This window comes from Plasmodium malariae, assembly GCF_900090045.1.
Source record: "Plasmodium malariae genome assembly, chromosome: 9".
Lineage (NCBI taxonomy): Eukaryota > Apicomplexa > Aconoidasida > Haemosporida > Plasmodiidae > Plasmodium > Plasmodium malariae.
The window spans coordinates 1,234,334-1,261,624 of NC_041783.1; the positions used below are offsets into that span (position 1 = coordinate 1,234,334).

Consider the following 27,291-nt stretch of genomic DNA (forward strand, 5'->3'; position numbering starts at 1 on the left):
ATATGTTCAGAAATTTTGTTTCAAAGAGTTTTCGAGAAGTGCCCTTCTTTGCCTCTGCTTCTCCCCTTCAACTTTTTTGCGTCTATTTTTATTTTATATATATATATATATATATATATATCTATGTATATGTATATTTTTCTCTTCTAAATTGGTTGATAAAACTTCAATATGTACATACATATATGTATACCTACATAATATGCATGCAACTTATATATATATATATATACAATATGTACAAGTGCACATACAGCATATGTATTGCTAAAACTCAATGTCCTAAAAAAGGGAGTTGTGCTTACTCAGCAGTTTCATATATGTATAGTACATGTATGTATATATACAATATTCTTACGAGATCGTTTAGAGCGGTTATATAGAACAAATTATGTAATAAAAATGAGTTATATACAAATGAGACAAAATATGGAAAAGTAAGTTAAAACGGAACAAGAATGAATAATAAAGTAGTCAACGTTAATATGTGCTTTACAAATTTTCAAAATTACGGTTAACGGTAAAAATATATATAACAATCATTTATAATGCTAAAAGCACCTCAACATTGTAAAAAAAAAAAAAAAAAAAGAAAAAAAAAGAGCCATATGTATCCATCGACACAACTCATGCGTTTTCGCATATATAAACATAACGTGCAAAACTAACAGGTGTAGTTATATATTATATATATATAAATATACGTGCTACGTATACGTGGTAAATTAAATAATATTATTATATGTAAATTCAAATTAATTATGAACAGCGCTTAATAAGACTTTTATTCATATACAAATTAATTTTAACGTTTCATTTAACAGTCTGTCGACTATAATGAATCAAGTTCTTCTGTTACCTTTATTTTATTGCAGCAAAAAAAAAAAAAAAAAAAAAAGGATAACATTCTACATACTAAAAAATTTCCAAATTTTTAAAGATAAAATTTCTACTAAATATATTAATACACTTACAATATTTCTATAAATATATACATAAAATATATAATATTATATATAGGTTACATGGATTTAATATAAAAATAGGTCATAAAAAAAAAAAAAATTAAAAACTAATAAACAACATCATAAATGTTATTGTATTATAGAAAAATTAAACTAAATAAAAAGATTCGTAACGTAGAGAAAAAAAAAAAAAATTAAGCGGATTGTAATAACTATTAAAAAGATACATAAAAAAGGTCAAAAAAAAGATAAATCAAGTAAATATAAAAATATTAATGAAATATAACTATCTATATCTATATATATATGTAACATTTTTACAAAAAAGGAGGAACTTAAAAAATTAAAAAGTAAATATACATTATTAAACATACATGTATAGTATAACATATATAGAAAAATTAAAAAAAGAACATAATTTAGAGAAAAAGGCAAATTATGTGGAATTAATTTCTATAGAATAGATATATAAAAATAGGTAAAAAAAAATATATATTAATAAACTATTAGTATATTCTATATATCATATATAAATAACTAGTATATGATGATAAATATGTTGCATATGTATATAAACATTATATACTAGTATACACATAAATAATGTATTCAGTTTTATTAAATAGCTAAAAAAAAAATTTCAAAAAAAACTTATTTCAAATAAAAAAATAGCATTTCACCACGTGATTTTTTCAGAAGGGTACATAATAAGAAAAAAAAAAAACAAATAATTAAATAAGGTAATTATATTAAGTTAATAAAAAAAATTAACAATACTTTTCTAATAATTTTTTCAGTTATAATTGTAACATTAAGTAGTTTTTTTATATTTTATATATATTTTTATTTATTTTTATTATTTTTTTTATTTTCAAAGTTAAAATTTTGCCGTAAATTTTTTTTTTCATATTTTTCTGATGACTTTATATAATTTTACTCCATTTTGAGGCGCATTATTTTTTTTTCCATTTTTTGAAAGCAATTATTCTTTTAACTTATTTTGCTATAAAACTGTTGATCCTCATTTGGGCTCCCATTTTCTTCCCCATCTTATCTCCCATTTTCTTACCCATTTTGGTTGTTATTTTGGCTCCCATTTTCTTCCCCATTTTTGGCTTCCATTTTTCTACCCCATTTTTGGCTTCCATTTTTCTACCCCATTTTTGGCTCCCATTTTCTTCCCCATTTTCTTCCCCATTTTTGGCTTCCATTTTTCTACCCCATTTTTGGCTTCCATTTTTCTACCCCATTTTTGGCTTCCATTTTCTACCCCATTTTGGCTTCCATTTTTCTACCCCATTTTTGGCTCCCATTTTCTTCCCCATTTTTGGCTTCCATTTTTCTACCCCATTTTTGGCTTCCATTTTTCTACCCCATTTTGGCTCTTATTTTTCCTTTTTTTTTTTTTTTTTTTTTTTATACATAAGAGGGTAGAATGGACCAGTCGTCCTCGAGGGATGAAAAATAATTAGAGATTTGTTCATTGCTTGTCAATGACACATCTTGGGAGTTAGCCTTTTTAAAATTAGAAAGAAAATGTAAAAGGCATTCTGAGGCAAATTTAATAGCATCATGTTCAACAATTTGGTCATAATTAAAAATTTCGAATAAGATAGCCTCATCTTTGTTCGCTGTTAGGACGATATTTGTATTGTTAAAATCAGCAACAGTATTATTATTAACATTCATATTATTAACATTCATATTATTAACATTCATATTATTATTATTATTTTTATTAATATTATTAACACTCATATTATTATTAACATTCATATTATTAATATTCATATTATTAATATTACTATCAGTATTCGTATTAGTATTATTATTATCAATATTCATATTAGTATTATTATTATTATTAATATTCATATTCATATTATTATTAATATTCATATTATTATTAATATTCATATTGTTATTATTATTATTAAAATTCAAATTATTATTATTATTGTAATTAACATTATTTTTAACATTATTTTTAACATTATTTTTAACATTATTTTTAACATTATTATTAACATTATTATTAACATTAATATTAACCTTATTATTAACATTATTATTAACATTATTATTAACATTATTATTAACATTATTATTAACATTATTATTAACATTATTATTAACATTATTATTAACATTATTATTAACATTATTAATATTAACCTTATTTTTAATATGATTATTACCATTACTATTAATGTCATTATGTATACATTCAGATAGGGAGATATTCGTGCTCTGCATATAATTCATCGCCAATGATTTATATAATAAATTATTATTATGGTTTTTATTACGAAAATTCTTCTCATTTTCAGTGTTAACTTTGTTTTTTAAGTTATATTTAACACTATCATCTTTATCGTTGTCTGTTGTACTTGTGCTATAACTACTATTATCAGAAAGTAGGAGCATATCTTTTGCTATATTATATTTATGTAAATTTTCTTCATTCATTTCCTTAACCTTTAATTCTTTTTTATTTCCTTGAGGTGTTAATAATTTGGGGTCTTTTATCTTTCCATTTTTGGGAAGTACTTTCTTTTTTTTTTTTTTCTTCTTAAGCATCACTGTAGTTTGAGATTTACTTTTTTTTTTTGTTGTTACGTTATTATTATTACTATTATTATCATTACCTTGAAAACTCTTTTCCTCATTTGCAGTAGTATCCTCCTCAGCTGTTTTTACGAAAAAGCATGTTTCTTTTTCATTTTCAATTTTTAATTTCTGATCACTAGTTTTTATAATTATATTTCCATTCTCTTCTTTTTCATTAGTTATATAGTTAATTAATTTATTTACAACTTTATTATAATCTGAATTGTCAACTCCTTTTTTTTTTTTTTTATCAAAATAAAACTGTTTGCTTAACCCGCTAAAATATTTTCCGCTTTCTTTTTCTTTTATAAGAACTAATTTTGTTCCTTTTTTCGTTTCGTATATTTCTTCAAATATATAACTACACTTTCGACATTTAGCTATTTCCAAATTATTCTTATTGTTACCTACTGTTACACTGTAGCCATAAAATTTATTAAATGGTCCTACATAAATCAGATGTTTTGCGTCCTCTTCATTTATCAGAAAGATTCCTCTTGTTTCGTTCTTGTAAGAAAGCAAGCTTGTAAAAAGGTAGAAAAAAAATGCACATATGTTTATGCATTTGAAAAAAAATTTCTTTTGTGTTCCGTACACATTTCAAATTGCAAATACGTAAATACATTTCACATTGCGGTTTATAAAAAAAAATGTTATATTACAAATTCGTAAAAACATTTTTTATTATATGTTCATAAAAAAAAATTTCACATTACAAATTCGTAAAAACATTTCATGCTTGTTACCATTTTTTCGCACTTTCTTCCTTCACGTCTAAGAACTTCCAAATGAATATGAAAAAAGAATTAAAATTAAATATAATAAAATAAAACACAGTAAAATAACGTAAAATTAAACAAAATAATTGAAAATAAAATATTATAAAAATAAAATAAAATTATAAAAATAAAATAAAATTATAAAAATAAAATAAAATTATAAAAATAAAATAAAATTATAAAAATAAAATAAAATTATAAAAATAAAGTTATTACAATGAAGTTATTACAATGAAGTTATTACAATGAAGTTATCAAAATAAAGTTTTAAAAACGAGTGACGTGTATTTTTTAAAATTAAACAAAATTTACATCGATTTAGATAAGGATTTTAATACGAGTATTTAAAATACAAAGTAAAATAAAAACGATATATAAAACAGCTTCATTTATTACCAAACCAGTGTCATAGGCAGTTATAAACCGATGATTTTTGTTCCCACTATATAGGTAGGCGTCCCGCATTTTTAGCATAGTTTTGCATAAGTCAACATAACCAAACCACAACTACAGAAAAAAAATAGTAAAACATTTATATATATATATACATACATACATACATACATGCATGCATGTGTACATACATAATTATATAATACAAATGAACACACATCAACGTTTCCTCCCTATTTAGTGAAAAGTTCTTGCATTTACTGTTTTTAAAAGCAAGGATTGCGGATGTCCCTCAAAGTGCAAGTCATCTCTTTCCTTTATTTTTCTTTTAATTATTAATTTAGCTAGTTTCTGTAAAATAAATATATAAAAAAAAAAAAAAAGAAAAAAAATTTATAATGTATATTCATCCATAAAACGAATAATAACTGGAATTGTAACATAGGGAATGAAGATAATAAAAAGTCTATAGAAATCTTTGTTAATAGTAAAAAAAAGTGCACTTTATATGAATCCCTTACTTCATGTAAGTCACTCTCGATATTGTCCATTTCACATTTTTTGCTCTCTCGTATTTTGTTCAACTCTTTTTTGTAGCTTTTCAAGGATAAATTCTCATTCTAAAAAGGGGTAAAGAAAAACGAATAAAATGAAATAATTTATATAAAATAAAACAAAATTAGTGGAGCAAAACAAAACAAAGTTAATGGAGAAAAATAAAACAAAGTTAATACAATAAAACAGAATAAACACTGCAATAATTCGTAATTCAAATTTGCATCGTTTGTATGAACGTTGACTTAGGTAAAAAGTTACTCTATGAGCATACAAACAAGTACGTACAAACACATACAAGTGTTTGTGTTTACCTGAAATAATACCAGTTCGCTTTCTTTCTCTTTTAATTTATTATACAAAATCTGCACACAATTAAACAAGCAAATTAGAACATTATCCAATATGCACAGTGATACATAAATATTACATATGCTTGTATGTATATATGTATGGACACATATATCATATGCGTAAATGACAAACTTGAATAATGGAGTCCCTCTTAAGAACTTCCTTCTGTTTATTGACCACTTCTTCCTAAAATAAAAGAAAAGAAATCTCATTATTGTTAAAAATATTATAAAAAAATATATTCATATGTTTCGATATAATTTGTACGATATATTACTTTCAGTTGGTTATTCTTTATTTTTTCGCTAGCCAATTCCTTCTAATAAAATAGGAGTAAAAAAAAAAAAAAAAAAAAAAAAGACGTTAATAAAAAAATAATCTTCAAAATTATGAAACTTTTTTGCACCATATTTTTACATGCTGTGTACTTTTATTTCCTGTAATTTGAGATCTAAGCTCTTGATCTTGTCCTATCGAAGAAAAAAAAAAAAAGATATGTGCATCTATATTTATGTACGCGTAAATATAAATCAAAATAGAAGTGTACATAAATAAATGTATACATAGATATATACATAGGTATATGTGTAGGTGTACATATAAGTGTATGTATAAGTACATGTATAAGTATGTGTATAAGTATATATATATAAGTATATTTATAAGTATAGATGTAGGAATAAATATGTATATATGTATATGTACAATAGGCACATTTGCTACCGAATTTTCTGCCGTAAGTTCATCAACTTCTTTCTGTAAATTGCCATATTTTATAATAATTTTTTTTAAGTTATTTTCTTGTCGTTCCCTGTCCTTTTCTAATTCATCTTTATTTATCTGTATATGTTCCTTTTCTTTTTCTATCTGGTCTTTATTTTTCTGAATTTGTTCCTTTTCCTTTAACAACTCCTCCTTATATTTATCAATTTCTTCTTTTTCTTTACCTAATTTTTCTTGCTCTTTTTTTAATTCTTCTTTTTCTTTAGCTAATTGTTTCAATTCAACTTTTATTTTATTTTGCTCGTTTTTGACTATGTCCATATCTAGTCCAAGCATCTTTTTCTCTGCCTGATTTACAGGGGGAAAAAAATAAATAAATAAAAATAAAATAATAAACAGAGAAAAATGTAAAACGTAAAATGTAAAAAGCAAAATGCAGAAAGAAAAATGTAATTCCATATAAGTATTATTAAATTTTAATAGTATCAATTTATATCTGGCCCCAATTAAATCTGTATTACCTTTAAATTTGAAATTTCATTATTTAAGTTTTCAATGATGTTGTTTTTATGCTATTATACGGGAAGAACAAATACAAACAAGGTAAATATAAAAGGATCACATATATATATATATATATATATATATATATATATATATATATATATATATATATTACACTTATACACATGTCGAAGTGATATATGCAAAATGCAAATTACTTCATTAAGTTTGTGTAGCTCTTGACGTTCTGTTTTCATATGGTCTAACTGTTCCTATAATTATACGCAAATGATATTCAAGTATGAAAAAAAAAAAAAAAGTGTGCAACCAATTAGGGGTAATTATAATATAAATGAACTAATAATAATTCGAAACGAAAAGAAAATAAGAAATATATATTACATTAAACTTATCGATCTGCGAATAAAGATTCGAAATTTCTTCTTGTATTTCTTTTAATTCCTCCTAAATGGATCCAAAAGGGAAATATATAGATGTACGCAGATGCAAAAGTAGATGTACAAGTAGAGGTATATGCAGAAGTACATGTAGCAGTAGATTCACGATGCTAAATTAATGATAGACAATATTATATATCTATATATATATATATTGGGTTTTGGAAAGGGAGGAGGATATACAGATATGAATAGACCCACAACTTCTCATACCTTATGCACTTCCTTTTGGGATGCCGAATTTTCGTTAATTTCATAAATAGCTTTTTCATAGTTATTAACGTCTTCCTCTAATTTACACTTTTCTTCTAATAACTCTTGAAAATTAACCTATATATTGCAAAAAAAAAAAAAAAATTAAAATAAAATAATATTAAAAATATAATATAAAAAGAATATAAAAAGAAAAAAAAAATCATGTAAATTAAACTTGTATTTATATTTTTATTTATTTTCATTACTCTTAAATCCATGTATTCATTTTCCTTTTCCTTTATTATCTCATCTAATTTTCGTATCTCCTCTTCATAATTCTTAAAAATTAAAATTTTCATATGTTATTTGTATATATATATGCATATAGACGTATACATATATACAAACACGCTTATACTATTGCACTTAGTTTTTACATACATATGTATATAATTTGAAAATGATCGATTTAAATAGTTGTCTAAATAAATTATATACTATTGTACTACGTGTAATTTTCATGTTATCTATTCTTCTATATATTTTACACAATTTGTTATACAAATCTTTTCAATTTTTGTACTATTCATTTTTTAACTTTAAATATATATATGCTGCTTTTTACTGAGTCGTACGTTTATGTACGTATATATATATACATGTAAACATGGTTATTATTATATATGTATTGTGATATGTTAAACTACATTATTGTTCTACTGTAGTACTATCCTTCTATTTTGTCTTTCTTGTTACATTTGCAGTTTCATCCAACTTTGTTTTTGTCATGATATATGAGCCCTAAATGTTGTAAATAAAAAAAGAAAAAAAATAAGAGAACGGCTTAGCAATTTTATTCTTCGAGAGATCAATAAATACGTTTTGCGTAACTTTTAAAGATTGATATATATGTATTTATATATATATATATATATATTCATATATTTAAGCTTAATTATTTTCTTTTTTTACGTATGTTTCTCTATAGTTATTATTCAGTTCCTCATATTCCCCATTTCGCTTTTTTAATTCCTTTTCCATTTTTTTAATTTCCAGCTATAAAAAAGTAATAACAATTGAACTAAAAAGCGTGAAAAATTATCTCGTATGTTTATATATATATATATATATATATATATATATATATTTATTTATTTATTCATTTATTTTAATTAATTTTTTTTTTTTATTTTGTTGTTTATAGTTCTATTTATTTTTAAAATTTTCCTAATTCGTACAAGCAACGCATTGCTAATAGAATTGTTAATTTGTAGCTCATTTCTGCCTCTAGTCATTTTACAGATCTCCTAAAGGACAAATGAATAAATAAAAGAATATATAAAATAAATAAATAATACAAAAAAAAAAAAAAATAAAATAACACAATGCCTGATGTTAATCAAGGAGTATAAATATACGTATATGTACAAGCACATGAAAGGAAGCATGCATAAATGAAATTTAAAAAAATTGGCCATGTTCTTACGGACTTTGATAAATAAACGTAGTATAAAATTTTTTTTTAGAATTATTTGTTAATCAGAATGATTATAATTTTGCTGTATATTTATTTGTGATAAATATATTCTGAAAATGTGTATCTGACTTAATTTTAGGAAAAAAAATAATATTCAATTATTTTTATTTAACAAGACAAAAAAAAAAAAAAATTATGATCAATTCATGTAAAATAATGAAAAGTATAGATACATCTATCTATATATAACTACACATATGTGTATAAATTTAAAGGATATATTTGAACTGTATCTTATATTTAATTCTCTATGACATAAACGTGTTCTTTTGTTGTCATGGTAATGTTTCTTATTTCGTTTCGTTTTATTTTGCTTTGTTTTGTTTTCATATGTTTTGTTTTAACATGTTCTATTTTGATATGTTCTATTTTGATATGTTCTGTTTTATTTTGTTATAATTTATTTTATTTTAGTATCTGTGTTACATGTTTTTTCGTGAGCATATTTTAGATATGTATTTACGTATAGTGTGTAATAATTTTTCAATTAATAAGAATGTTTCAAAAAAAAAAAAAAAAAAAAAAAATTACCCCTTAAAATTTTGTGGTTCTTACTTGTACATAAATCGAATATTTGAGAACATTTCATTTTTTTTTTTTTTGTTTTTACTGATACTTTAAATTTAGCAAGATTTTTTTTATAAATCCATTTTACATATGTTTCCTATGGTGTATATTGTTTTAACGTCTTTAAAATTACACTTGTAGAACGGGTAACATTCATATACATGTATATATGCATATATTTATACATATATATACACGTATTGTGTATATATATGAACATGTAAGTGTGTGTACGCGTGTGTTTGAGTAACAACTGTGCAAAATGTACAGTTATGTCATTTTCCTTTTCCAGAATTTTTCATTCCTTTGAAGTTAAATGTGGTTCAGTGTAAGTTATCTCAAGAGAAAAAGAAATGAGTGTGCACCATGTGCATAACTTTTTTTTTTTTTTCTTTTTCTTTTTCTTACTACACATTTTGTTGTTGTTTTTTACAAATCAGTCTACATTAACTCACTGTTAATTATTTCATTTTCTTTTTCTTTTTTTTTTTTGTTATCTATTCTTTTTGTGTCTATTTTATTAGTTTTTCTATAAAATTTTTTAACAATGTGAACAGCGCTTTTTAAACAGGAATCACCTGAACGCGAAATAATTTTTTTTTTTTTTTTATTAGTTGTTTAACAATATACAAATCAATAAAAAATAATTTAAAAGTTTATATTTTAAAAGTTCATTGATAGTTATGTGTTTGTCCGAATTAATAATATAAGTCTATTGAAGTGTAAGATTGCATTTCAAGTATTAATTTTTTAAAATTCTTTTATAATAGATCCTTTTTTTCAGCAATTATTATGTTTGGTAATAAATATTTTTTATTTAGATACTAATTTTATACAAACATGGTATAATAATACCTTTTTTTTTTTTTTTTTTTTCTTCCCTCTTATCTATCTTCATTTTTACTTTTAATGTGGCTATTTAAAATTTTTACTTTAAATTTGGCTAATTATTACTTTTTAATTGTTACACGCACTTTAGTTGTTTATGTTTTAACTGTTATGAGCGTTTTAGTTGGGCATTTCTCAACTGTTATGAGTGTTTTAGTTGCTATTTTACGTTTAATACGTACATTTTAACTGTGAATTGAAGAAATTTTTGAGATTTTGAAAATGAGAAAAGTATTTAAAATTTTCGCTAGAAATGTTACTTAAACGTTGTATGCATTTGTGTATATGTATATATGTTTATATATGTATATATTTATATATGCATATGTTTATATGTTTATGCGTTTATACATGTACATGTTTGTGTGTATATGTACATGTTTGTGTGTATATGTACATGTTTGTGTGTATATGTACATGTTTGTGTGTATATGTACATGTTTATATATGTATATGTTTGTATATATATATGTCTGTATTTTTTATATTTTTTTTGAACTAGCTGTAATTTATAACCTTGTTTCGTGACATTTTTTTTTTCTGTAAATTTCACCATCGAATGGAAAAATAAAGTCCGCTCATTCATTAAAGAATATAATTAATATTCTAAATATAAACATGCATTATTTTAATTGTAATGGACTTCTCTTCAATCATTTTTAATAAAAAATTAATTAATGAAAAGAGTGTTGCATTGAAAAGTGCACAAACAATATAGTAAAATATAGCAAAAATAGAATGTGGGACATGCATTTTATATGTAGATCTTTTTTTCTGTAACTACGCACATATCAAAAAAATGCAATTTGTTTGATAAATGGCCGGAATAAACCTGTGTAAAATGGAGAAGTGGAAGAACAAGATTAAAAAGTAAAATAAAAATATAGAATAGTTTTTTCCTCTTTACAGGAAAACGAAAAAATTAATTTTTCTTAAAATGCCACGTGGTGAATGATTATATATGCACATATATAGATATATACTGTAATAATAACAATAATAAAAATAAAAGGAAATGACAGGAAATAAAAAGTTTAAGAAAACATAAAAAAATAGTAGCTAAATTTAAAAAAATAATTTCATGGGAATTTAAAAAATGTTGTAAAAATATGAACGTTTTTTTTATTTTTTTGTTATATATCTATTTGCTTATTCAATTTTGACACCCATATATTTGGAGAGAAATGAATAAAACGTTATTTTATTTTAAATGGACAATTATGTTTGTTTAATTATTTTTATGCGGAATTACAAGATTATATGTCTTGCGCTAATTCTTCGCTTAATGGAATTAGAAAATTTATTACACATTTAAGGAAATATCTTAGCTATACTTTTTTTTATTTTTACGCCTTTATTTATTAAATAATATTGTGGGCATAAATAAAAAAGAGTATTCTTTTCCTTCTTTTTTTTAAATTACAATTCTATATTGCAATTTTTATATTTATTGGAAACGACAAAAAAGGACGAAAAATAAGGCGAAACGGATAAAATGAAATACATAAAATAAAAAAAATATATGAAATAGGACAAAATAAAATAGAACGAAATAAAACGAAATAAAACGAAATAAAACGAAATAAATTGAAATAAAACGAAATAAATAGAAATAAAACGAAATAAATAGAAATAAAACGAAATAAATAGAAATAAAATAAAATTTAATGAGATAAAAACTTCTTGAAGGAGACGTAGGAGTTACGTAGATGCATAAGCACACATCTTACGTTTACGTGTTTTTTTCTTATTTTTTAAATTATAATTTTTCTGATGTTCTCCGTCCAAAAAAAAAAAAAAAAAAAAAGAGAAGAAAGAATAAATGAATCGTATATGAACTGTGTAGAATTTTATTTCATCTTTTTTACCTAATATATTCGTTAATTATTACACATGTATGTATAAATATCCATAACGGATGTTTAAATTAATTGCCTATTTGCATGGTTTCATTGAATTCGTATATATAACTGCGTAACTACAATGTGTATGTACCTATATAAGTATATTTACGAGAATATATATATATATATATATTACATATTTATGTATGTAATTTTTTTTTTTTGGAAGCATCCTCATTTAAATGTAATTTCAAAAAAAAGGTTTTCCTAAGTATATCAAAAAAAAGCAGTATACATGTGACGAGAGATATAAACTAAAAAAAAAGTAAAAGCTACAAATAGAAAAATAAGGACAGTTTTTTATATGGACTATACTACTCTGTGTATTATTTTGATTACATTTTTTTTTTATAATTTATGCACAGCATGTCAATGAAATAAAAAATTTCTTTTAAAAGAAAAAAAATAAAAATAAAAATACTATTCAATTAAAAAACTGCAAATGTGCTAATTTGTAGGTATACACGTACGCTCACATATATATATAATTAATTTAAATACGTTATATTTATATACAGTACATTCGTATTCATTATTTACATACATTGTACATCGTATATAAATGTATGTTTAATCTAATATTGTAATGTAATTTTAATAAACGAGAAAGACTAAAAATAACTCATTTCAAATGCTCCTAACTTGTATATACATATATGCATACATAAATGCATAAATATATACGTACATATATATATAGATTATGCATGTATAACCCATTAGGGGAAAAAAAACATAATTTTTTTTTTTTTTTTTTTATATTAACATATTTATACATATCTTTTATTCTCATAAGTAGTTTATTTTTTATATCGCGTAAAAATTTTTTTTAACTGGATGTCATCTTAAGCATTTCACTGAAGAGTATTAATAAAATATAGATGATGTGAAGTGAACGTTATTAAAGTCACTTCGTGTAATATATATATATATATATATATTTTAAGTTAGCTGGAGCAAAAATTGAGATACCAGTTTTACTTTGAAATAATAATCTGCTTTAATGAACGGAAAACATTTAACTTCCTTTTTCCTTTAAATAAAAGAAAACAAAAAAAATTGATATGATATAATAAAATGAAATGATATAAAATGAAATGATATAAAATGAAATGGTACAAAATGAAATAATAAAAATAAAATGAAAAAAATAAAATGAAAAAAATAAAATGAAAAAAATGAAATGAAAAAACTGAAATGAAAAAAAATAAAATGAAAAAGGATACAATGAAAACAAATGAAATGAAAAAATAGGAAAAGAACAAAGTTATGAATATATATTTATCCGAAAGAAGAAGAAGAAGAAGAAGAGCCATAGATCTCTGCATCCTTATAAACACGTCTAACTGTCCTTCAGAATTGTATGAATACACAAATAGAGTTGTAGTTGAATCTTGGAACCATAAATGATGTTATTTTTAAAATGACACAATGACAGTGAAAATATAATATTCCTATTTTTTGACATGGACGTGAAGGATGTACGTATGTATATGCATATATATTATATATATATATATATATATAAGTACACTTTTGCAGAATATAACATTTGTGCGTACTCTTTTTTTTTTCTTTTTTTTTCCTTTTCTTTTTTTGTTTTTTTTTTTTTTTTTTTGTTTACCATTAGAAAGAATAAACTGATATACGTCCAATTACTCGTTTATGTCAGTTGTTACAAGAGGGACGTGACAAAGTGATATACATGCCGGTGATATATAATATATAGGTAAAAGACCCATACACATATACATGTGCATACGTGTGTTTGTACGTTTGTTTGCACATGTATTTGTACTTGTATTTGTACGTATAATTGTACGTATAACTGTATGTATAATTGTACGTATAACTGTATGTATAATTGTACGTATATCTGTACATATATTTGTGTATGGGCAAAAAGCTCCTCCAATTTTGCGCTTAAACAACTGTAAAATTATAAAAAAAAGAGGGATAAAAAAAATGGTTGAAAATGGATGTAGTTTATTAATTAGAAATTTAAGTTTTGAAACAAGCCCCGAAAAAGTAAGAAAAGTTTTTGAGAATTTTGGAAAAATTCGTGATGTCTATTTACCTTTAGATCATTATACTAGAAGACCTAGAGGTTTTGGATTCGTTGAATATTATGATCCTAAATATGCGAAAGAGGCTTTAAATACTTTAAATAATTCTAAAATAGATGGAAAAGAAATTAAAATTATTATAGCTCAAAACAGGAGGAAATCTCCTGATACCATGAAAATGTACCATTATAATGCTTATGAGTCGAGATATAGAAAAGGGGTAAGGTATAATAGCAGCAGAAAAAGGTATAAAAGTAGATATAGATCGATGGAAAGATATAGGTACAAAAATAAAAGGGGTAGGAGCAGAAGTGGAAGTAGAAGTGGAAGTAGAAGTGGAAGTAGAAGTGGAAGTAGAAGCGGAAGTAGAAGTGGAAGTAGAAGCAGAAGTAGAAGTGGAAGTAGAAGTCTAGGTTTACAGAAGTACAAAAAGGAGAAAAATAACAGACGTTATGCAAAATATTCTAGAAGTGCTTCTAGCTGTTGCTCCACGTCTTCTGATTATTCCTCCTATAGAGATAGTAAAAGTGGAAGTAGGACCAAAAGTACTATTAGAAGTGACAGTAGTAGCAACAGTAGAAGTGGCAGTACCCGTAGAAGGAGCAGCCGAAGCAGCGGAAGCGATTATGATTATAGCAAAAGAAAAAATAAAAACGAGAACCCAAAAAAGGAAGAAAAAGATGGCGTAAAAGTTGGAGCGAATGATGGAACGAATGACGTAGCGAATGATGGATCGAATGATGGATCGAATGATGGATCGAATGATGGAACTAATAACGGATCGAATGATGGAACTAATAACGGATCGAATGACAGAGCTAGTGACAAATTAGGAAAGGGAGGAAAGAAGAGTATAAAAAAGTGTGCAAATAAGGGGTACTCATCATGCAAAAGCAGAAAAATATATGTGGGGAAGCGTAATCGGAGCTCTATGAAAAGAAAGAGAAGTTATTCAGTAGAGGATGTGTCTTATGAGGGAATCTCATCTAAAAGTTTTGCAAGCAGTGGACAGGATAAAGAAGAGAAAAGAATTAAGTCTAGTAAATATAGCCGTGAACATAGTAAAAGTGCAAGCAGTATTAGAAGTATTTTGAACGAAACATATGACGACATAGATAAGAAAGAAAGTAATAATAGTTACAGTAGCAAAAGCGCGTATTTAATAGATGATCATTTTGACAAAAATGCAAAGGATAAAAATGTAAAAGATAAAAAAAGTTGTTGGCTTAGTTCCTGTTCAAAGGAAAAATGTTCTGAGGGAGGAACGCTTATAGAATATGTTTTTAAGGAAGGAAAAACACATATAAAAAAAGCAAAAAAAGAAGTAAAGAATAATATTTTGCAAAACTTTCCATGTAGTAAGTTGAAGTACAAGGGTAATGAACAGAGTGAGGGCTCCTCTTCAGAAAAAAGTTTTGATGAGCATGAAAATTCTTTAAAGGAAGGATTGAACAAACAGAAAAGTAAAGAATGCCATAATAAAAAAGAAAAAAGTGAGAAACGTAAAAACGCTTCTACTCGACTTGTTATGGATGGAAGAAAGCAAAAAAGTGCAAGTATATCACGTACTGCACGCGGAGAATGCGGAGCAGATTGTGTAATGAACAGTAATACTAACAGTAATGCTAACAGTAATGCTAACAGTAATGCTAACAGTAATGCTAACAGTAATGCTAACAGTAATGCTAACAGTAATGCTAACAGTAATGCTAACAGTAATGCTAACAGTAATGCTAACAGTAATGCTAACAGAGATGTCAACAGAGATGTCAACAATGAAGCTAATAGAACTGATAATAGCATTGCGAATAGTGCTGCCAGAGCCTCCAACTATGATGTTGGCAAAGATGAGCAGGGGAAAAAGCCTGTGTCTGACTTGTTACAGTCAAGTAACATTTCAAATTCAACCAAAATTTTAGAATCACATTTTTCTTATTTATGTAATAAATACATTGATGGGGATTCTAAAAAAGATAATAATGAAAATAGAACTAATAGCGAATGTAAGGAATTAGATGCAACTACTATTGAGGGGAAAATTCCACGTAATTTAATTATGAGTGACAAGATGAAAATATTAAAGCAGGGGGGAGATGAAGAACTATTGAATACTCAAATTGAAGATGACTGTGTTTCGGAGCATGTAGTAAAAGAAAAGTACAATGAACATATAAATGTTTCTTCTTCGAATATGAAAAATAAAATGGATCATATGAGTACAAGTGAAAATCGATGTAGGGATGACACGACAAACAATAGTAGTGAACATTGCACCTATGAAAGTTTCAAGGAAAAAAAAAGAAAAGAAAAAGATTTTTCCTTAAAGGATAGGATAATATCAAAGGGGAAAGAATCAGCGAGTTTCGGTCGTAGAGGGAAAGCAGGTGGTAGTGGAAAAAGTAGTGGTAGCGGTAGGAGTGATAGTGGAAAAAGTAGTGGTAGCGGTAGGAGTGATAGTGGAAAAAGTAGTGGTAGCGGTAGGAGTGATAGTGGAAAAAATAGTGGTAGCGGTAGGAGTGATAGTGAAAACAGTAGTGGTAGCGGTAGGAGTGATAGTGGAAGCATTAGTGATCGAAGCAGTGATAGTGGAAGTATTGGCGGTCGAAGGAGTGATCGTGGAAGGAACATGTCGTGCCGCTCAAGAAATACCAGTTCAGGGTACAAAAAGAAATATAGGCAAAACTATTTACATAAAAAAAAGAAGAAAAAACGAATTAATGAAAGTTTATCAAATGGAAACATGGATTATCGAAAAACGTCTGATTATAAGGAAGAAATGAGTGATAAACACACTAGCAAAAATTACAGAAAATTATTGCAAGGGAAGAGAAAAAGGGAGATAAGTAAAAATTGCTCAAAAATTAAGGAAAGTAAAAGTTACTCCTATTTTAAAAGTGAAAGCACAAATGATGATGAAGGGTATAATAGGTGTAGAGACAGAAGTAGACGAGGAAGTAATAGTGATAGGGAAGAAGGTAGCCGGAAAAGAAGAAAAATAGGGGACGAAAATGCAGAAACTAAGAGAGTAAGACACAAGGTAAGTGTAGATAATGAAGTGGAAAATAACCAGGTTGATCTTGCAAGAAACGATGAAATGGGGAAAAAGAAAAAAAAAAAAAAAATGTAACAAACACAGTAATATTATTAAGCATGTACTAAATAATAAGAGTGCAAGGAGTAGATCTAAGGGTATGAGAACATGTAACAAAGAGGATACTTATTCAAAACAAAAGAAAAAAAAGAATTCTCCTAGTAGTGCCAGCAGTGCTCGAAATGGTAGTAGTGCTAGAAGTAGCAGTAGTACAAGTGAAGTGAGTTATAAAAGTAAAAGCATTTATGAGGATTCATACGAACTATCAGATGATAAAGATTATAGTTTAGAAGAAAAAAAAGGAAACAAAAAAAAAAGCAATACAAAAAAAGGAAAAACAAAAGGTACTTTTAAATATTCTGAGGAATCATACGAACTGAGACATCATTCTAAACATCATAATAATAAAATAAAATATAAAGCAATAAATAAAAACAAAAAATTAAAAAAAAGAAACGTATATAATAATTCTTACGAAAAATCAACATACAGTAAAAGTAAGAGTTATTGCTCTGTCGAATTATCATCAACTAACAGTACAAAAAGTAACTATAGCAATTCATCAAAAAGGATGAGTAATATAAAATATTATAAGAGATGCGGGAATACAATCAAACACAAACATGTAAGAAATAGGAAGAATAGAAGACTCGATAAATCTGGAAGTTCATCTATCAGTTATGGAATATCCCCAGTGGATAGAAGTAACAGTTGAGCAGGAAAATTGTGCTAGCCGTGTGACGTGCGAAAGTGTCTGTGAATGTACTGTAAAAATATATGCACCCATATATGTACATAGATATATATGTGGGAGAAAAGTTATTCGTCCTTACCTTTTTTTTTAATCAGCGAATTTATATCATTGCGATTTAAAGGCAAGCAAAGTAGTACACAGTGATACAGGGTAAAAAAAAAAAAAATTTTAAATAATTAATAAAAATTAAAATATTAAAAAAGAGAGCATTTTATGGAAAAATAGGACAAAAATAAACAGTTCACATGTTCCTTACTCAGAATGTAATTAAAATTTTTTTTTTTTTTTTTTTTTTTCGAAACGGTATTTACAATTTTGTGTATTCTTTGAATTTTGGAATTTTTGTCAAAGTTCCTAGTTGATGTGTGAATATCTGGCAAGGAATTTTCAAAGGACCCTTACATTTATTGTGTATGTGTATATACGTTTGAAGATACAACGAGCATTATCCGTGTAGATTGTATATTTTAGTTTTATTTTGGCTATGCAGTGAATTTAATGAACTGATAAAATAGTCATTTTATATTGTAACTAAATGAAAAATATTTACATATACATATGTACATTCGTTAGAATATACTTTTTTATATTTAGTATGGAGCTTCCATGAACTTAAGTTCATGCTCCAATTTCGACCATTTTCATATAATCAATTTATGCATTCATTCGTTCGCTTTGCTTACCCCCATTTTTCTATTTTTCCCATTTTTCTTATTTCTTTTTTTTTTCGCGTTTTTTGTGATATAGCATTTTGTTTTGCATGCTTTTTATTTACCATATATATGCACATCAATTTTGTAATTACTCGATTTATAATTATAGTTTATTATGTTACGTCATGCTATGCTATGTAATATATTCCTGCGCTTAATTATTTTTTTTAAGTTTAACGTTTTATTAAAAAGCGTTTAGTCTTCCCACTTAAAAAAGGAGGTGCAAAATGTGCATTAAAATAAAAAAAAAATAAAAATAAAAAAAACTAGGGAGGAAAGGGAAAGATAAGGAAAAGGAGTAATATAATGGGAATATTAATCGTATGCACATATATATATACATCCGTATGTACATATGAATGTATGCTTGAAGGCACAAAATATTTAGAGGGAAATTGATAAAAAGATGTGTTGAAAATTTATGTACTTTGCTTATCTCTTCGCATTCTTTAAAGTGAACCGATTAAAAACAAAATTATTTGCGCCGATTTATTACGTGAAATTATAAAAAATAGTTTTGTGTGTTAACTGAACAGGGAAAATTATGGCCGAGTTTGTGCAATATTAAAAGTTCATTAAAATAAAAAAAAAAATAAAAAAAAAGCAAAAAAAGGAAAAATGGAGAGGAATAATGGTAAAATGAAAAATTAACGTGAACATAAATCCACGACAGTACATACCCTTGTACGCCTTAAAAGCCTGGGAATAGTTCACTTCTCAGAATTTTCGTTTTCGTTATCTTCTCTTATATAGAGGATGTTGTTGCACCTAAAAAAAAAAAAAAAATAAAATGAGCACAGATAATTCTGTCACTAAAAAAATTCGCAATCTCTGCATTGTTCATTCATTTTGATCCGTTCATCAGTTGAATGGTTCATTCTTTTTTTTCTTTTTTTCTTTTTCCATTTTGGGGTGATTTGATAATTTACCTTAAAAATATTTCGCCCAAGGTACCCTTATACTCACCATGTATCCACTCCTCCGCACTTGTAAGTCGTATGTTCATGTATGCATCAAAAGATTTTAGATTTCCTGTGAATTAAATAATGAAATGTATTTCCATTACGAGTGAGTTAGTACACTAGGAACGAAGCTTAACACATGGGCACAAATTGAGATATCATTTTGTGTATGTGTTGGTGGTAGTTTGTACGGTAGTTTGAGAGGTAGATTGAGCAGTAGATTGAGCAGTAGATTGAGCAGTAGATTGAGCGGTAGATTGAGCGGTAGATTGAGCGGTAGATTGAGCGGTAGATTGAGCGGTAGATTGAGCGGTAGATTGAGCGGTAGATTGAGCGGTAGATTGAGCGGTAGATTGAGCGGTAGATTGAGCGGTAGATTGAGCGGTAGATTGAGCGGTGGTTTGAGCAGTAGATTGAGCGGTAGATTGAGCGGTGGTTTGAGCGATAGTATGAGCGGTAGTATATATGATTGTCTGCACGCTCGTTTGCATGGCCGTATATATATGGACGACCGTACGTCTGCTCGTATGGCCGTTTGTACGACAAGGGCGAACTTAAATCACTGATAGTACCTTTGTATTCCATTCCCCACTTCAATTTTATGATGACTCGATTTCCAGCTAAGCTATTTAAAAATGGCTTGGGATTGAGAGGAGCAATTCCCTGAATGTAAATGTAGTGTTTGATGTGTTACAGAATATGATATTTTTTAATAAAGTTTTTTTGATAATTTTTTGGCGCTTTTTAGGCGTTTCTTTAACGTATTTTTTACATTTTTTTGACATATTTTTTGACATATTTTTTACGCTTTTTTGACATATTTTTTTTTCTTATTTGGAAAAATGTCTGTATATATGATTCTGTCATTCTAGATAGCTCGAAATGTAAGCACTGCTAGGTATGCAATAAATATATTCTCTTCAAAATTTTTTCAAATTTCTTGCTTACCACTGACATGTTTAGTTAAGATAGACCAAAAATGGAAAATGGAGAAAGAACGGGTAAAAAAAAAAAGGAAAAAATAAAATAAAATATTAAGAACAAAATAAAAACAAAGGAGAGAAATATTCGGTCGCACTGCTTAAAAATTAATTCTTGTACATTTATCCTTTTTAAAAATAAATTTTTATTGAACTTTTTTTCTAAAAAATTACAAGTGTTGATGCGTCCTAAGCACTTAATATATTTTTGCTTCCTTCCATTTTTTGCCCACCCTTTAAATGATTTTTTTTTTTTCCTTTACGTTTGTTCATACGTATTATATATATATATATATACATATTATGCACAAATATATGTACATGTATATGCATATATAAATGCTTACATACATAATACATAAGTAATGCGTACGTGCTTATTTATATGCAAATTTAACACTGTTGAACGTTGTTGTTTTATACCGCCGTACCTGAACAACATTTCTCTAATTTCAATTATATGTCAAAACTCAAAATGCCCACGTATATACATACATACATACATTATATATATATATATATATATACATACATATAAATATATATATGTGTATATGTGCTTATATATAAAATTTTGAAGAAGCTTATTTTACTTTTTTCTCCTTGCAAGCTTTTAATTATATATAATTATTAGGAAATATGAAAAAAAACAAAAAAATTTCATTATATAAATTACAATTTAATTATGTTTAATTATTTTCAAAATAATATCAACTATAAAAAAAAATTTTTTAAATCAAAAAAAAAAAAAGAATTAAGAATATGGTAAACACTGTATATATGTATGAACCCTTAAAGATCGGTACGATCAAAAACCACATTTTATAAGTAAAATGTGCATATCGTTTCGCTGATACATCTAAGCATGTATGATGGTATGCATACATGTATGTATATATATATAAATATGTAAAAATATATATAGTAAAACCTGAAAAAATGGCGATTTTATTTTTTCCCTTACGAATCGGCGCACACATATATAGGCATGTATATACATATATTTATATATATATATATATGTACACATAATATATATGTAACACACTTGTATAATTACCAAAAAATACAGCCTCTTTTTTTCCTCGACTGTCATATAACATATAGGTATTTATTTATACCTAATATAATTAACATATTATTTTATAAAAAGGGGAAAAAATAAAAAAAAAATTATAAATCAATATTGTACAGTTAATTAAAAAAAACTGATTTAAAAAAAAAATTTCAAAAGGATCAACAAGAAGGAAGGGATCAATAAAGAGATATAAGGATAAGTTCAAAAAGGTATGAAGCTATGCCACAACAACGCAATAATGCTACGAAGGTAGTCAACTCTTCACAGTAATGTATATATACGAATATATTGATGTATTTTATTTATTATACACATGTAATATTTTACACCACATATATTCTATAAACAAACTTTACACTTAAAAAGAATTTAATTCAAATAAAATGGGGAAATGAACACATATACGTGTGTATACATCTACACATACATGCATACACATATGTGAGACTATACAAATTTATAAAAACACTTTATTAGTATTACAAAACGATTTATTATTATGATGCACTACATCCCATAATGTTTTACAATAAATGCGCAGGATGATACCGACATATATACATATACAATTCCCGTAGTATATATATTTCACCTAAAATCATAACAGCCTATATTTGAGTAACCCAACACTTTTTCTAAAAATAAGCATAACCATTTTTGCATTTTAAGATATTGTTCTTTTACTTTTCCTATTTCTTCATTAGACTTTACTACAGTATCAAAGTCATGTTTCTTTATTATCATTCTATAAGCAGAAACAAATTCTCCCGTTCTGTCTCTACCTCTTCTACAATGAATTACAAATATTGTATTCTTCATTGTATTAAATTTTTCTGTTAAGTCTTGTACTCGTTCCAGTAATTTGTCCGTATCCCAATTTTGGCTCTTCAATTCTTGTTCAAGTGTCTACAAGGGGAAAGGTGTAATTGAACCCATGTAACCTAGTACATATTGGCGCGTTAATAAACTTCTACATTAACGTATGCATGTATGTGCATAAGTGCATATAGACATATGCTAAGTCAGATAATCAATAGTATGTTCGCCATTAATTCTGGCTCTTTTAAAATTATTACCTTGTTATCTATGTCAAACGGATTATCCTTATGTCCTAATATTACATAATTAATGATGGATGCATCTTTTATATTACATCTTTGGGCGGTGTAGCAACATCCATCCTGTAGCGTGAAGAAGCAAAAAAAAAAAAAAAAAAATTTGGATAAACGGATGCGCGGTCAAACAGACGAACACAATGTATGGAGATGCACTGGTCAAACCTTTATGTCATTCCTCAAAAAAGATATGATGTATAGGGATAAACTATCGTCGTAATTTAAGTTCGAGTTCTCCATTAAAGTTTTAATGTGGTTACGCAACAAGTCCTCGGAGAATATGCCTAAAGAAGAAAAGGTCGATATATATATATATATATATATATATATATATATGTAGGTATATATGTATACATGTCACACTGTTCAGTATTAGCACATACACGTGCGTGAATTTGTTGGCATAAAGAATTCATGTATATTCGTTACTAGCACACTTAAAAAACATATGTAATAATTACCATTGAATAATGGTACACTGCTTCTTAGCAGTATGTTGTTGTTTTCCGCATTAATGTCTACGATACGGAGTCTATGAGCTATAAAGAATATAAAAAGAGCAGAATAAAAATATATACATATGTGTAAGCACATAGACATACATGCACCCCACATACAAATGAGGGAAGCATATGTGCAGTGCAAATACGACTGACTTAAGATGCTCATAAGCAGAATGAAGACCACAAATCTTACGCTTAAATTCGGGGTACTTATAAGTGAGACATCTTTCATTTAAATCGTTACAATCTAACTCGAAATCTATATCTAAAAGGATAAAAATAAAATTGTATACATTTTAAATGAAATAATAATAATGGCTTATATGTGGCATGCACGGATAGTATCATATACCCGTGTACACTAGGACATAGTTGCACGTGTAGACCTTTTCAACATGAAAAAAAAAAAATTTAATTCTTTTTTTTTTCTTACTTTTGTTTTCATTTATTTCGTAATAAGATATAAATACAATAAATATTACAAGGATTACTAAAAAAATATAAATAAAACTTTTGTATTTCCTAAAACTCTTCGACAGACAATTTTCTGTATCACCTGCAAGTTAATGGCAAAAATTGGGGAAAAAATAAAAAAGGAAAAAATGGGGGAGGGGGGGGGAAACTATAGTTAGCAATGTCTACATATGCGTTAATTTTATATAATACACAAAGACTAGGAGGTACTGGAATGTTCCTATAAGCTCGTCGTAGTCGATATATGCACATGTACATGTATATATATATATATATATATACACATACAGACATATGTACGTACGTACTCGTTTGTGCATTTTTTTTAATCTATATATGGTCAAATAACGTTCCATTCCTCCGCTTTATTACAAACGAACATTACTATTTTCTCATTATTTCATTTACTCCTATACATACAAGAACATACAAATATGTACAAAATATATCATACCAATATTCCCAGCCTCGTCAATATTTTCTGCGTCCTGTAACTGATTCCACATAATCACTTCTTAAAATTTAAAGCAAGTTAAAAACTAAAAATTTTAGAAATTATTCAACTGGATTCTTAAACTAGATACATTTAAAATATAAGTGTTTAACATATCAAAAAAGCTTAAAGACTTTCTTTTTGTTTTTCTTTTTTCTCTTTTTTCTTTTTTCTCTTTTTTCTTTTTTCTCTTTTTTATTTTCTTCTCTTTTTTATTTTCTTCTCTTTTTTTTTTTTTTTTTTTTTAAATAATAATACTGTATAAAATTCTAAAAACCAACTTTCCCTTTTATGTAATAAAGTAATAAATTTCTAGTTTTTTCTTAATTATACTTCATATATATATATGTATATGAATAACTAGGTGTTAATTTAAAAAAATAAAAACACTTACGTAAATTAAACATATATATTATATATATGAACGTAAATAGAATATATATATAAATAAATAAGGGAAAAAAATATATATTCCTTTAAAATCGAAAAGAAAAATTAAAGAAAATAAAATGTAATTATAATAATGAAAAAGGAAAAATAAAAATAAAAAAAAAAAAGAAAATAGTTAAAATATAGTGCGTGTAAATATTAATAATTTAAAAAAATAAAAAGAAAAATTAAATTACAAACATCAAAAAGGTATTAAAAAGAATTAAAATAACATTAGAAAACAAGAAAAAAGTTCATAAAAACAATGAAACCATAAAATTACGAAAAAAGGAAAAGTTATTTGTGCTATGATTAATACCCAATTTTCACCAAACTAAAATGAACAATAAAATAAAAAAAGGAACAAATCTTTTCATTGAAAAAATTAATATCTTTGTCATTTTGTAACCATGATAATATAAACTTGTTCTAAACAATATTTGTAATACTAATAGGAACAATTTTATGAGTTCACAGGACGTTCATATGTATATGTTGTTATTATTATATATATATATATTTTACCTTGTTACACTGAGGGAAAGTACACCAAAAAAACCACTTAAAATAGGGGTACATAAATATATATAATATGTAATATATATATGTTATATATATATGTACATCATATATATAGTAGTATATCATGTGTATAGCATATTTATATATAAGTATATTATATATATATATATATATATATATATGTGTGTGTGTGTGGGTATATATAATAACTATGACGCCCCAGGCTGTTCTTCTCTAAGGGCTTTTCCTTTAGTCAGCGGAGAAATGAATAAACATAAATCTTATATTATTACCCGATGTACATTTATAAATGTATATTCGTATAAAAAAGCCAACGAATAATATGGTTTCTACGTTGAAATTAAAATTTTTTTTTTTTTTTTTTTTTTTGTTTTAAATTACAGAAAGAGTGCTTTTATTTTTTTTTATGGTTCTCTTTTTTTTTCTTTTACGTAGAAGCTAATAATATATAATAACATTTTCCTCCCCATTGCTTCATATACTGTGTAATATAAATGAAAAAGAGTTTTCTTTTTTCATGTGGCTTATTTGATGGGGTTATACGCTCACGTACACATGTTTATATAGATATATATATATATATATATATATATATATATATATATATATATATATTTGTATTAAAGCAGTATGAGCACAGTACTTTTAATTAATCCCGTGCGAATTAAAAGAAATAATAGAAAAAAAAAAAAAACGTTACTATGGTCATATAACTTAATTATGCACACATAATAGAACTGCGTTTTTCGGAAAAAAAAATTAAATCATATTAAACTAATTCATCTCTTTTTTAATTATTTTGAATAGAAGGGAATTAAAAAAATAAAATAAAACAAATAACAATAAAAATAACAATAGTAGTGGTGGTAGTAGCAACAATAACAATATTTACAAGAACAACTCGCAAGTGGTTTGCTCATCTGTACATGTGGCACACATTAGTTCCAACTTTGGTAACACCATCACTTCAATATGAGGAAAAATAATGCATGCATCTAATCCTTGAATTAAGCGAAATGGGTATATTCGTTAAAACGTTTTATATATAAAAAAAAAAAAAAAAAAAAAAAAACAAAAAACATTTCTGTTTTGAGTAAACATACATATACTTTGTATTTTTATTGAATAATGAAAATTTTTCCTGTCCCTTTTTTTCGTACTTGTGTTTTTTGCAATTAAGGCTAACGCACTTTTCATGTTTATGAGTCACATACCTTTCTTTTGTTATGCCCATTTTTTACTCATTAATATATATATGAATATATAGATGTACATACATAAACATATAGAATGTACATACATATACATATAAAGATATACATGCATATACATATATAGATATACATATGTACATGTTTATTAGCTTAATATTGTTCATTCTACGAGGTTGGAGCAACGAAAGGAAGCAAAAAAAAAAAAAAAAATAGCATATAATTAGGTATTGTGCAAAAAAAGCTAGCATATAAGGTGCGCAGTGGTATCTATCTATCTATCTATCTATATATCTATATATATATATTTATATGTATGGGTACAAATGTGTATAAACACGAATGAGCATAAATTTTGTAAAAACATTACATGCATAGAAAAGCGTAAGCAGGATAACTGCCACGTATATTTGTTCCTTTGTGTATATAGTCTTCAATACAAATATC

General features: G+C 25.8%; 4 protein-coding genes across 4 annotated transcripts; 1 reads left to right on the forward strand and 3 right to left on the reverse strand.

The window, feature by feature from the left end:
• Positions 1-2,381: 2,381 nt before the first annotated feature.
• ATG23 (autophagy-related protein 23, putative) lies at positions 2,382-8,831 on the reverse strand (the record flags this gene model as incomplete). Its single annotated transcript, XM_029005056.1, has 18 exons — positions 2,382-4,098; positions 4,322-4,356; positions 4,751-4,861; positions 5,009-5,098; positions 5,269-5,367; positions 5,617-5,667; positions 5,789-5,842; positions 5,934-5,975; positions 6,085-6,120; positions 6,380-6,727; positions 6,901-6,951; positions 7,102-7,155; positions 7,286-7,348; positions 7,555-7,671; positions 7,803-7,874; positions 8,293-8,337; positions 8,509-8,592; positions 8,775-8,831. 18 exons carry the CDS (start codon positions 8,829-8,831, stop codon positions 2,382-2,384), a joined length of 3,126 nt encoding a protein of 1,041 aa, XP_028861683.1.
• Positions 8,832-14,397: 5,566 nt separating this feature from the next.
• Positions 14,398-18,304, forward strand: PmUG01_09036000 (RNA-binding protein, putative; the record flags this gene model as incomplete). The annotated part of the gene is made up of 2 exons (XM_029005057.1): positions 14,398-17,535; positions 17,687-18,304. The coding sequence occupies 2 exons, from the start codon at positions 14,398-14,400 to the stop codon at positions 18,302-18,304; spliced, it is 3,756 nt and encodes a 1,251-aa protein (XP_028861684.1).
• Positions 18,305-19,766: 1,462 nt separating this feature from the next.
• PmUG01_09036100 (small nuclear ribonucleoprotein F, putative) lies at positions 19,767-20,975 on the reverse strand (the record flags this gene model as incomplete). Its single annotated transcript, XM_029005058.1, has 4 exons — positions 19,767-19,824; positions 19,986-20,088; positions 20,591-20,681; positions 20,967-20,975. 4 exons carry the CDS (start codon positions 20,973-20,975, stop codon positions 19,767-19,769), a joined length of 261 nt encoding a protein of 86 aa, XP_028861685.1.
• A 1,689-nt stretch (positions 20,976-22,664) lies between these two features.
• PmUG01_09036200 (protein phosphatase, putative) lies at positions 22,665-24,674 on the reverse strand (the record flags this gene model as incomplete). Its single annotated transcript, XM_029005059.1, has 7 exons — positions 22,665-22,982; positions 23,153-23,257; positions 23,357-23,475; positions 23,653-23,730; positions 23,888-23,959; positions 24,128-24,250; positions 24,623-24,674. 7 exons carry the CDS (start codon positions 24,672-24,674, stop codon positions 22,665-22,667), a joined length of 867 nt encoding a protein of 288 aa, XP_028861686.1.
• Between the last annotated feature and the right edge of the window lie 2,617 nt (positions 24,675-27,291).